The 12,556-nt window shown below is 39.7% G+C and overlaps 1 protein-coding gene across 6 annotated transcripts in view; it reads right to left on the bottom strand.

The window, feature by feature from the left end:
* The window catches only part of CNOT1 (CCR4-NOT transcription complex subunit 1), a 110,075-nt gene that overhangs the window by 53,120 nt on the left and 44,399 nt on the right, over positions 1–12,556 (bottom strand). For all 6 annotated transcript variants that reach the window (XM_030796009.1, XM_030796022.1, XM_030796017.1 and 3 more), the window contains exons 8-16: positions 11,698–11,866; positions 9,400–9,526; positions 9,139–9,249; positions 7,708–7,878; positions 7,083–7,210; positions 5,178–5,418; positions 2,979–3,098; positions 1,535–1,657; positions 1,138–1,289 (exon numbers count right to left, since the gene is read on the bottom strand). In XM_030796009.1, the coding sequence (XP_030651869.1) occupies positions 1,138–1,289; positions 1,535–1,657; positions 2,979–3,098; positions 5,178–5,418; positions 7,083–7,210; positions 7,708–7,878; positions 9,139–9,249; positions 9,400–9,526; positions 11,698–11,866 (1,342 nt within the window). The remainder of the gene's footprint in view (positions 1–1,137; positions 1,290–1,534; positions 1,658–2,978; positions 3,099–5,177; positions 5,419–7,082; positions 7,211–7,707; positions 7,879–9,138; positions 9,250–9,399; positions 9,527–11,697; positions 11,867–12,556) is intronic.

The following is a 12,556-nucleotide window of genomic DNA, read 5'->3' as shown; positions in this document are numbered from 1 at the left end:
TTTTTTTGCAAAAATTGACTAGCTGATCTTTTTTTTTGAGATGGAGTCTCGCTCTGTTGCCCAGGCTGGAGTGCAGTGGTGAGATCTCGGCTCACTACAAGCTCTGCCTCCTGGACTCACGCTATTCTCCTGCCTCAGCCTCCTGAGTAGCTGGGACTACAGGCGCCTGCCACCAGGCCTGGCTAATTTTTTTGTATTTTTAGTAGAGACGGGGTTTCACCGTGTTAGTCAGGATGGTGTTGATCTCCTGACCTCATGATTCGCCTGCCTCGGCCTCCCAAAGTGCTGGGATTACAGGCATGAGCCACCGCACCCAGCCTTGACTAGCTGATCTTAAACTTTTTAGGAAAATTCAAGGAACCCAGAAGAGCTGCCAACAATTTTAAAAAAGAACAAAGCTGGGAAATTCATAATCCCCAGTTTTAAAACTTACTGAAAACCTATTGTGATCAAGACTGTGGAACTGGCCTAAGAGACACAGATCAACAGAATTAAGAAACCAACAATAGCCCGGGTGTGGTGACTCACACCTGTAATCCCAGCACTTTGGGAGGCTGAGGCGGGAGGATCACTTGAGCCCAGGAGTTTGAGATCAGCTCGGGCAACATACTGAGACCTCATCTCTACAAAAAAAAAAAAAGAAGAAGAAGAAGAAAATTTAACCAGCTGAGAGTGGGTGGCACATGCCTGTGGTCCCAGGTACTTGGGATGTTGAGGTGGGAGGATAACTTAATACAGGAGTTTGAGGTTGCAGTGAGCTATGATTGCACCACTGTACTCCAGCCTAGTCGACAGCAAGACCTTGCCACTTAGAGAGACCACAAACTAACCCATGCACTACAGACAATTGCTTTTTTTGAGATAATTGAAAAGGCAAAGTAGTGGTCTCAACAAATGCTGCTGGAACAACTGGATATTCACATGCAAAAGATGAATTTGGACCTCTATCTCACACCAGATACAAAACCTTAACTCAAATGGATCTAGTATGTATCATAAATAGTATAGGACTTTGGACTTAAAAACCATTGGACCATTTTAAACTGCTGTCACTTTCACTAAACCTCTTCTTCCGCAAATCTACAATTATTCATATAATCCAATTCAAAGAGTCATATTCATGTATGTACTTCTTACCCTGCACAAGCTTGCAGACAGGCCAACATTGTTGCCAAAGTTTCTGGAGGAAGTTGAGCACTTTTGGGCTGGTCTTTTTCTGGGGCAAGTCCACCCAAAATAGAAGGACACCGTCTCTTTAAAAAAGTCATACACGCCTGGATAAAAGGCTCCTGAAGAACAGAAAAGTCTCTCAGTGTATTTAAAAATTGATCTTAAATGTTTTTGAATTAAAGGTAACTACTAAGCACTGTAACTAAAATCTAAAATAAATAACATCTTCATTGACTTTTTAAAAAGTTGTTTCTTTTAAATTTTTCTTTAGTTTATTACTGCTGCACAAATTTTAAAAGTTATACTTTAGCCATTTTAGCCACCAAAATTTAAGAGCAAAAATAAGTGAACAAATCCTGCTTACCCCATGCTCTCGAATTTTATCTGTGAGCCATTTATCAAGTTTGAGGTATTCACGACGTGAAGCAAGTGCAGCAAGGTCAATAACAAAGGCAAATGGAGTACCATTTAGCAGCATTGACAAGGCCTAAAGGACAAAGCATATTAGATAATGCAAGTGGAGCAATTAAGTAACTATCTCTGTCCCACATACTGTTTCTCGCTTTCCACAAACAAGTGCAAATAAAACACACTGCTAATACTTCCTTGGTCACAATTTAAACAGCTTAGCACAATTCAGGGGTAACATTAGTCATTATTTTCTAAAATAATGATCACATTTTAAAGGTGAATACATGACACTACCTTCAAAACAAACTTTACCGTGCTTTTTAAAATAACTAAACCTAGAGCAGAACAAGACTCAAAGCACGAATAATTATCCCTACCCATTTTTCAAAATCTAAACACAGGCTTAAGCACAACTGCATCACCAGTACATTAATGCACCTAGTGATTAATAATATAGAGTCTAGGCTGTACGTGGTGGCTCATGACTGTAATCCCAGCACTTTGGGAGGCCAAGGTGGGTGGATCACCTAAGGTCAGAGGTTCAAGACCAGCCTGGCCAACATGGTGAAATCCTGTCTCTACTAAAAATAAAAAAATTAGCCAGGTACAGTGGCAGGCGCCTGTAGTCCCAGCTACTTGGGAGGCTGAGGCAGGAGAATCACTTGAACCCAGGAGGCAGAGATTGCAGTGAGCCAAGAGGCGCCACTACACTCCAGCCTGGGCAACAGAGTAAGATTCCGTCTCCAAAAAAAAAAAAAAGATATAGAGTAATTCGTCAAAAGATCCTGTTGATTCTCACAGAGCTGCTTAAGGGAAGAAACATGCCTAGTTTCCCCAAAAACTGTATCTAACATAACTTATGAGAAAAGCTAACTTTTTACTATAAAACAGCTTTACAATATATGGAAGACCAATCAAAAATAAAAACACTTTTATATACCTAAAGCCACTCTCCTTCCTATCCTTTTCAAGAAACCTCTAAATCTCATCTCATTCCAGGAGCAAAATTCACTTGTGAATTATTCCTAGAGCATCTTTGTTACATAAGCATTTACTTTTTATCTTTTTGAGATGGAGTCTTGCTCTGTTGCCCCGGCTGGAGTGCAGTGGCGCAATCTTGGCTCACCACAACCTCTGCCTCCCAGGTTCAAGCGATTCTCCTGCCTCAGCCTCCCGAGTAGCTGGGATTACAGGCACGCACCACCGTGTCCGGCTAATTTTTCTATTTTTAGTAGAGATGGTGTTTCACCATGTTTTGGTCAGGCTGGTCTCGAGACCTTGTGGATCCGCCCGCCTCAGCCTCCCAAAGTGCTGGGATTACAGGCGTGAGCCACCGTGCCCGGCCTTTTTTTCTCATTAGTAAATAAACTGGTGTCAGTCTGTCCCTCTGAACTCACCTTCAAGTCCTGGGCCACATCAAGTATTCGAGACAATTTGGCCTGATCATACTGCTCCCCTCTCATGTACCATTCTGCCATTGCATGCATGATAAGCTGGCGAATTGAGGGAGACTGTCCCTAAAAAGGGGAAGAAAGATTAAATAGCAATACTGCTAAACACTGTGATAGATATTATTACAAATGCCCAGTTAATTTTACTAGAACTTGTATAAAAATCAGGTATACCTGTGCTGACATTAAGTTCAGGCCTCAAACTATGCAATTACCATGACATTCTTTATGGGAAAGCCAAGTTACCTCCACATATTCCAAATAAAGCCTGTTCCTAAACTTGGGTCATATAGTCATTCAACAAACTTATTTGTCCTATTTTAAGTCTGCCTATCATTTTCAGAAGCTAAATGTGAACTAGATTATGTGAACATGAGGTTACATCAAGTTTATATAATTACTTTAAATGCAAATTACTGGCATATAAATAAAAACAAAACAATTTAAGGTAACTATTTCTCATGTTGCACAGTATAGTGTTGGATGTATCACTACTTCTGGGAGTGGCGCCTGTACAAACATTCTAAATCTTATTTCCACAAACAAGAATCTTTCATTTTTTTTTATTCCATTTATTTTTTTTCTTGACAGGTAGCCTGGTTTTCAGAAACAACCATGAATGATGCAAATATCTGGAACTCAGTGAGTATTTATCATAGAAGCAACAGCAAGACCATTACTATTGCTATATCCAAGTAATATCCCAGTTAATTGTCCTAGAGTGGCAGACGGTCTGCTAGAACAAGTATTCAATCACAAGAGAGGAGATGCAGCTCGTTTACCAGCCCTTTCTACCTCACAGCTATGGTGAGAAAGGAATGAAGACCATCTGGACTGCAAATGCTTGGTTAAATGTTTATCATGCATTTTATAAACTGTTAAGTCTACAATGTTAATTGAGTCTCTAGGAAAGGAGGAGAAACTAACTGAATGACCTAGAACTAAGCCTAACATTTTTCACTTATAATAAAGAGCCTTATTTCACTAATTTGTAAAAAGCACTTGTATATAATATAAACTACTTCAAGAATGGGTAAAGGATAAAAAGTAGCTAAAAAGGGCACTCGGGGTAAAGGAGAAGAAATTTTTTTTCCTGCATGTATCATATAATGTAGGATATTAGCTTGGGAAACAGGGCAAGACTCTGTCTCTACAAAAATTCAAAAAATTAACTGGGTATGGTGGCATGTGCCTGTGGTCCCATCTACTTAGGATGGCTGAGGCAGAATGAGTGACTGAGCCTGGGAGGTTAAGGCTGCAGTGAGACATGTTTGCACCACAGCACTCCACCCTAGGTGACAGGGCAAGATCCTCTCTCAAAAAAAAAAAGTAGGGGAAGGAAAAAAAATCAGTGGACAAAAGAATACTTACTTGCCAAATACATTCTAAAAAATAAGAGGTGAAAAGCACAGGGGCTTGAAAGGCATTTCAGCACAAACTGAAATAAAATGTAAATGTTGGATTTAGATAAATTAGAAAAGAGTGCTAATTAAATTGATCTGTGATCTCTCATTTCCTGTGAAAATATGGTATCAGTACCTTCTGCCTCCATGATAGATGTTTAAGCCCCTTCGTATAAAAAGGAAAGTGATGCCCTAGCAATACAGACCTTTCTTAATATTGAAATTATTAAATATTGGCCAGGTGTGGTGGCTCACACCTGTAATCCCAGAACTTTGGGAGGCCGAGGTAGGTGGATCATTTGAGGTCAGGAGTTTGAGACTATCCTGGCCAACATGGTGAAATCCCACTTCTACTAAAAATACAAAAATTAGCCGGGCATGGTGATGCACGCCTGAGGCAGGAGAATCACTTGAACCCAGGAGATGGAGGTTGCAGTGAGACAGACTGCACCACTGCACTCCAGCCTGGGCGACAGAGCAAGACACCATCTCAAAAAAAAACAAAAAAAAAAGGAAAGAAAATAAAATTATTAAATATTATTTTGCCTCCTTGCTTTTGGGATCTTGTATTTTATTGCTCACATGATTCTAAAAGATAAAACAAGTTTTATGACAGTATGACTTCTAAAGTCATAGCAATTCAGAGATGTAAAAAAAGATTTCTCTGGTTGAGCTTCCTCAACACTCCAAAGAAGGTCAATTATTCAGATGAAAGAATGGTAAGCACACGGTCACATCTTACCTGCCCATGCCATGCATAGTGCAAAATAATTGCTGAGTTAGGATGGTTTCCAAGGAAAATTGGCATCAGAGTGGAGATAAGTTCATGGCGCAAGGTATGCCAAGAGGTGTTAATTTGTAGTAAGGCCAATACCAGCATGTCTGGACAGTGTTTGATAGGGAAGCTGAAGAGCTGTTTGACTTGCTCATACTGCCCAACCTCTGCAAGCCTCAGCAGAGATTCAATCAAATCCAAGCTCTTCCTAACAAGAAAAGAAGAAACATGCTTTATCAATGAAAATCCAAGTATACAGATTAATTTTCAAAATAAGTGATACCAGCTTGTAAGCACAAAACCAAGTTGGTGTCATGTTTTAATATTAGAAGTTTGAAGTCCACAGCACTCTCTTAAGAATTATTTTTGCCCCAAGAGGTTGAATCTGGTTGGCTTCAACTGAGCCTGAAGATCTAACTCTATCCTCAGCCCATGGAAAACATAGGGATAGAGAATGAAGTAAACACCATGAGAAAACAGGTAAGAAAATAACATGGGGTAGACTAGAGAACAAATGCTGTATTTCTCTATCAAATCAATGGCAAAAAATAAATTTAAAAGAGAGAACGAAGACAGATTTACAGAATAAAAGAAACTATGGACTGTGTCTGGAATTCTCAATCATAGAAATTTTTAAAAGACATTTTTGAGCCAACTGGGGAACTTAAATGTAAATAACTAGCTATATTAAGGAACTGTTATTTGTTAATGTGATAATGGTATTTAAGCTTCATAAAAATGGAAAGAGCCCTTCTTTATCTGTTCAAATAAAATGAAGAAGAAACACTACTATATACATCAGACTCATAAGGAAAAAAATAAGCAAGCTTACAAATCTAATGTTGGCTACCACCTAAGAAAAGGACACACCACCACCAAAAAAAGTAAAGATAATTATTTGATCAATAACAGAAACGTGTTCTGGGAGGCTATAGATAGAAAAAAATTGAAGATACATTATGAACTAGATCCCTTTGGGGAACAATTCAAGCCGCGCTCTCTCCCTGTAGCCCTGTGTACTTCAAAAATAATGAAAGTACTTGTTACCATTCTTTCTTCACACATTCACAGAGAGGAATGACGGGACAGAGCTCCAAGAGAAACCTGACATAGACACTGGGCCGGACTAAGACTCTACCTCGAAAGTTTGAAAATGGAACTCAGAGAAACTAGATACTTTAGCTGAAAAGTATTAGATTTGGCCAGGTGCAGTAGCTCACGCCTGCAATCCCAGCACTTTGAGAGACCAAGGCAAATGGATCACCTGAGGTCAGGAGTTTAAGACCAGCCTGGCCAACATGGTAAAACCCCATCTCTACTAAAAATACAAAACTTAGCCCAGGGCAATGGTGAGCACCTGTAATCCTAGCTACTCGGGAGGCTGAGGCAGGAGAATCACTTAAACTGGGGGGGCAGAGGTTGCAGTGAGCTGAGATTGTGCCACTGCACTCCAGCCTGGGCAACAGAGCGAGACTCCATCCCAAAAATATAAATAAGAAAACTATTAGATTTGACAGGTTGGCCACCTTGAGCAACTTACAAATCAAAAAAAAAAAAAAGGTATAAGCTCTACAGAGGAGAAATCTCAATACTAAGGGAGAAAGGGGGAAGTACAAATCTCTTTCCAACATTTGATACTTTCAGATTTGATGCTTTTAAAAGAACACCTAAGGACAGACCTTACAAGATATAACTAACGATAGAGACTGAAAAAGAATTTATCTACCAACCCCCTCTATAAATACTTAAGTAGGGTCACTAAAACTACTGCTTCATTTAAACCTGTTAACTATGTACTTGGCTTAGTATTAACTTTATATTTCACAAAAGAAGAAGTAATCTTTTAAATGAAAGATGAATCAAAGTGTTTACCATGTGGCAATTTCTCGATTGTCATCCTCTGGTGGTGCTTTCAGAATATCAGTGGCAACAGTATGACAGGGATAGTCAGCAAAACAGAAGATCTCTGGATTTATAAGGGAATGTTGAATGAAGGAGAGCTGCAATGAAAGAAAATGCTTACCACCATAAATGATTGTGAATGCCATAAAAATCTGAAATGTTTTCATTAGGCTATTGTCAATCTTAAGGTTATTAGCATGGCAATTTCCTGTTTAAAATCTTAATCATTTGCCCTTTGAAAACCACACATAATTCAGACACATGAAAGGTGCATAATGAAACCCTGTCTGGATTATCAATCATAACAACTGTAAAAAGACATTTCTGAGCCAATTAAGGAAACTTAACGTTGCCTTGGAAATGAACATCATTAAACTATTGGGAAAACACCTTGACAGTTACACCTTAAAGGAGTCTGACTAGTACTAAAACTATGATAATATTCCTTCAATACTTATGGACAGTCCTTGCTTTCCTGTGCTATGTATAACAAATTCTACTTTACAAGAATATTTCAATCAATGGGTAGAAGGCACTACATAAAGAATAAGTCATGTTTTATTCCCCCATCTATAACTAAATACCACTCACTCACCTGGCCTTCAGCATGTTTCCAAGGTCTATATATGAGGTCTACTGGGAACACTTCCATACCCAAACCCCTCTGAATGCCATAAACCACATTATGAAGTCCTTTACTGTCACGAATTTGAAATCCAGGATGGTCCAGTTCATAAGTTACTTCCTTGAAATTCAAACTCGGATTCTAAAAAAGACCAAAGTAGTTTAAAATGTAATGAATGTGTGTATATTTTGATACATTATCCAAAAGGCCAAATTAAATCTGAAATTCAATTTAGATGTTCTACTTACAAAATTTTTAATGTGAATTTTAAGAAACCCATTCTTTTTTTTTCAGACACAGTCTCACTCTGTCGCTCAGGCTGGAGCGCAGTGGCATGATCTCTCGGCTCACTTCAACCTCTGCTTCTTGGGTTCAAGAGATTCTCATGCCTCAGCCTCCCAAGTAGCTGGGATTCCAGAAGTACACCAACATGCCCAGGTAATTTTTTTAAATTTTAGTAGAGACAGGTTTTTGCCACGCTAGCCAGGATGGTATCAAACTCCTGGCCTCATGTGACCCACTGCCTCGGCCTCCCAAAGTGCTGGGATTACAGGAGTGAGCCACCACACCTGGCTTATCACACTACCTTTTAATATCTAAAAGTTCGATTCTAGGGCCAGGCGCAGTGGCTTACGCCTGTAATCACAGCACTTTGGAAGGAGGGCGGATTGCCTGAGGTCAGGAGTTTGAGACCAGCCTGGCCAACATGATGAAACTCTGTCTCTACTAAAAATACAAAAAAAAAAAAATTAGCCAGACATGGTGGCACATGCCTGTAGACCCAGCTACTTGGGAGGCTGAGGCAGGAGAACTGCTTGAACCCAGGAGGCAGAGAGTGCAGTGAGCCGTGATCGTGCCACTGCACTTCAGCCTGGCCAACAGAGTGAGACTCCATCTAAAAAAAACAAAAACAAAAACAAAAGTTCCATTCTAGGCCAGGTACAATGACTCATGCTTATAATCCCAACGCTTTGCTCCCAAAGGTGGGAGGATCATTAACTAGAGCCCAGGAGTTAAAAGTCCAATATGGGCAACATAGCAAAAGGAAAAATAAATAGAGTTCAATTCCTTTATGTCTTATTTAAGCCCTTCAATATTTTAGTAGAGGTACTTTATTTTTTATTCAGTTTAAACTGAAGTAGAAGTGGCAAGATAAATATGATTTTCATTGTTCTTATCCACCATAAACAAGAGTAACTTAGCAGTAGCACCCCAAATTACAAGGTAACAACCCTAATGAAAAAATTTAAATTTGATTATGTACTGCCTCCGGTACACAATTAACTTGGATACTTTATTACTTTTTGAGTTAACGAAGGTGGAAAATTCTTAAAAATTTGCTTTCTTTGGACTATATCATCCAAATACCACAAATCAAAAACCATCATCACATATACTCACCAGTTCTTTAAGAACATCAATCAAGACTTCTACATTCCACGTGTGTGCCTGTGCTCCATCACTTTTATCTTTCCCATCACTCCAGATCCCACTGCCCGGAGCAGAAATACTCTGTAGAAGTAAAACTTGAATTAAACAAACCCAACTACTCCATGTGTTCACTTCTGGTCGATAGAACAATCAATCATACTGTAATTCAATAAAAAAAATAAAGAGGACAGGACATTAACTCACTTGGTAAAATAGCTGAATTCAACACACCTGTAATGGAATGCCATCTGTTAATCCTGAATGAGTTCGAGCCATCATTCCCAAAACCCTTGCAACCTGGGCAGCTGTGACCTCCCGAACACCAAACTGCACAATTATATTGCGACATTCTTCAACACTGAAACAGAAATGTAACTTCAGAAAAATGCTACCAGCCTCAACACCAAGATTGAGAAATTCTGGCATTAAATGAACCTTGTTTGAAATCCTTAGTTTTACTAAATAAAACAGGCAGAGCAGTAAGTGTTATTTCTTGTTACATTTATACAGCTAGGAATGTAAAAACCATCTACTTCAGTAAGAAAATGGCAAAAGTCCTTATTCTAAGTAACTCAGGAATGGAAAACCAAATATAGTATGCTCTCACTTGTTAGATGGGAGATAAGCTACGAGGATGCAAAGGCCTAAGAATGATATAATGCAGTGGGCTCCCGAACCCCCGGCCATGGACTGTTATCTGTCTGTGGACTGTTAGAAACCATCCACACAGCAGGAGGCGGGCAAGCATTTCCGCTTGGGCCCCACTTCTTGTGGAGTACAAGAGTACTGGAGTACAATGGCACGATCTTGGCTCACTGCAACCTCCACTTCGCAGGTTCAAATCATCTTCCTGCCTCAGCCTCCCAAATAGCTGGGATTACAAGCATGCACCACCACGCCTGGCTAATTTTTGTATTTTTAGTGGAAACGGGGTTTCACCACATTGGCCAGGCTGATCTCAAACTCCTGGCCTCAAGAGAGCCACCCGTCTCGGCCTCCCAAAGTGCTGGGATTACAGGCGTCAGCCACAATGCCCAGCCTGAAAATTTTTTCAAAAGGCAATTTTTAAAAATCAGTGTAAGAGCCGGGTGTGGTGGCTCACGCCTGTAATCCCAGCACTTTGGAAGGCTGAGGCGGGTGGATCACGAGGTCAGGAGATGAAGACTATCCTGGCTAACACAGTGAAACCCCATCTCTACTAAAAATACAAAAAATTATCTAGGCATGGTGGCGCTCACCTGTAGTCCCAGCTGCTCGGGAGGCTGAGGCAGGAAAATTACTTGAGAATCGCTTGAACCCAGGAGGTGGAGGTTGCAGTGAGCTAAGATTGTGCCACTGCACTCCAGCCCGGGTAACAGAGCAAGACTCCGTCTCAAAAAAAAAAAAAAAAAAAAATTCAGTGGAAGAAAATAAGACTCATGAGTAATGCTCTCTTTCACAATAACAAAATTATCTTCAATCTTCTTTAAGATTTTAACATCCAAAGAGAGTTTTATTATTCTGATATGGACAAAGCCTTGAAAATCCATCCTAACTTGTTGTTGTTGTTGTTGAGACGAACTCTCGCTCTGCTGCCCAGGCTGGAGTGCAGTGGCACGATCTTGGCTCACTGCAATCTCCACCTCCTGGGTTCAAGCGATTCTCCTGCCTCAGCCTCCTGAGTAGCTGGGATTACAGGCGTGTGCCACCACGCCCAGCTAATTTTTGTATTTTTAGTATAGACGGGGGTCTTCGCCATGTTGGTCAGGCTGGTCTTGAACTCCTGACATCAGGTGATCCGCCCACCTCGGCCTCCCCAAAGTGCTGGGATTACAGGTATAAGCCACCGTGCCCAGCCTGCATCCTAACTTTTCACTATGTGATTAACAAAAGTTATATGCCAGGCACAAGTACAACACTCACAAATGCACTATTTCAAACCTAAGTGAGAATGTGGTTTGTCTGAGAGTTTTTAAAGCATAAGGATTTTTAAGTCAAAGCAAAGCACATTAATGCCCTTAATAATTTGCTTTTAGAAAAATATTAATAATCCAGTATATCACAGTCTTAAGTGCTACTAACAGTGTGAAACAATATCCTTTGGTGCCCTAAGCAAGTGAGAAAAATACGCAAGAGGCAGAAAAGGAAGGAAGCCACAGATGAAGGCAGAATGAAGAAATTAGAGAGGTGGGGGTCAGAGAGGAGAAAATTAGTCACATTAAGTGTAAAGCAATATAAGTTCCATGAACACTAACTTGCTTCAGTGCTCTCTCTTCCTTCCAAAAGCCAAAATATGCCTATCATGGCAACTAGCCTAGAAACCTCTGGCTCCTAATTTTGAGAAACTGGTGAGGGGAAGGAGATAAACATTTAACACCCAGGATGTTTACAGCTGTCACACACACTAGTTCGTGGAAGATTAAAATTTAGAAGCATGCCTCTTGAGAGGAAAAGATGATTAACTTTAAGGAATTTTAGAGACTTTTTTTAAAGAATTACATCATGTTTGGCACAAGAATAATCAGAAGCTTAACACATTTTACTACCAACCTTGCACAAAAGCCATAGCCTACTTCTTGCATGAAATCAGCCAACGAGCTCTCCATCATGGTTTTAGCTACCCCTCCGGAATCAGGCAGGATCCTGTCCATTAGAATGTCCCGTTTTTCAGGGTATAAAAGTGGTGCGAGCACCACGGGACAGCGTTCTTGGGGAAAATCTGAGGGAGGAAAAAGGTTACAACTGCTATACTAATTAAAAACAAACAATCCTCTTTTGCTCTATCCAAAATCCCCTCAAACCCAATTCTCTCACAAGTTCATATTCAAAGCCAAGCTTATTTCATTTTTTCCAGCCTACTAGACCAAGTTATGACTTCAACATCAATTCCAAAATTTGAATACTTTTATATCACAAAAAATGCTCATCAGTATACCTTTAACATTTGACATTGGGATTCCATCTACTGACCAATTCATACCCTAAATATTACTTTAAATTTGCACAATAGGGCTATCACTTCCCATACAAAGAAAGCATCAAAAACAAACAATTAGAATATCAGTCTGTTTATTTCACTGGCAAGTGGAAAGTTTCCCATTAGTGAGAATGTTAATGTACATTAAAATTAAACTATATAAACATTAGTAAGTAAATAAAAATAACCATGAGAATGAATGTTAATCCACTATCAGATTTGTTTTAAAAAGAATTCTTATCTTTCTCAAACATGAAAGCTCAGAGGCAACAAAGTAACTAGGATTTCTCTTAACTTTACAATGCCAATATCCAAGGAGGTGAAGTGAGCACATCAAAAGTGACCGATTTTTTAAGCTAAAAACAGCATGTAAGGCTAGGTATGGTGTCATGCTCGCCTAATCTTCCCAAAGGGCTGGGATTATTGGCCTGA

Source organism: Nomascus leucogenys, chromosome 2 (assembly GCF_006542625.1).
Source record: "Nomascus leucogenys isolate Asia chromosome 2, Asia_NLE_v1, whole genome shotgun sequence".
NCBI classification, from domain to species: domain Eukaryota; kingdom Metazoa; phylum Chordata; class Mammalia; order Primates; family Hylobatidae; genus Nomascus; species Nomascus leucogenys.
Note: the sequence above shows the minus strand (reverse complement) of the source record. Positions and strands in the feature narration are given on the sequence as shown.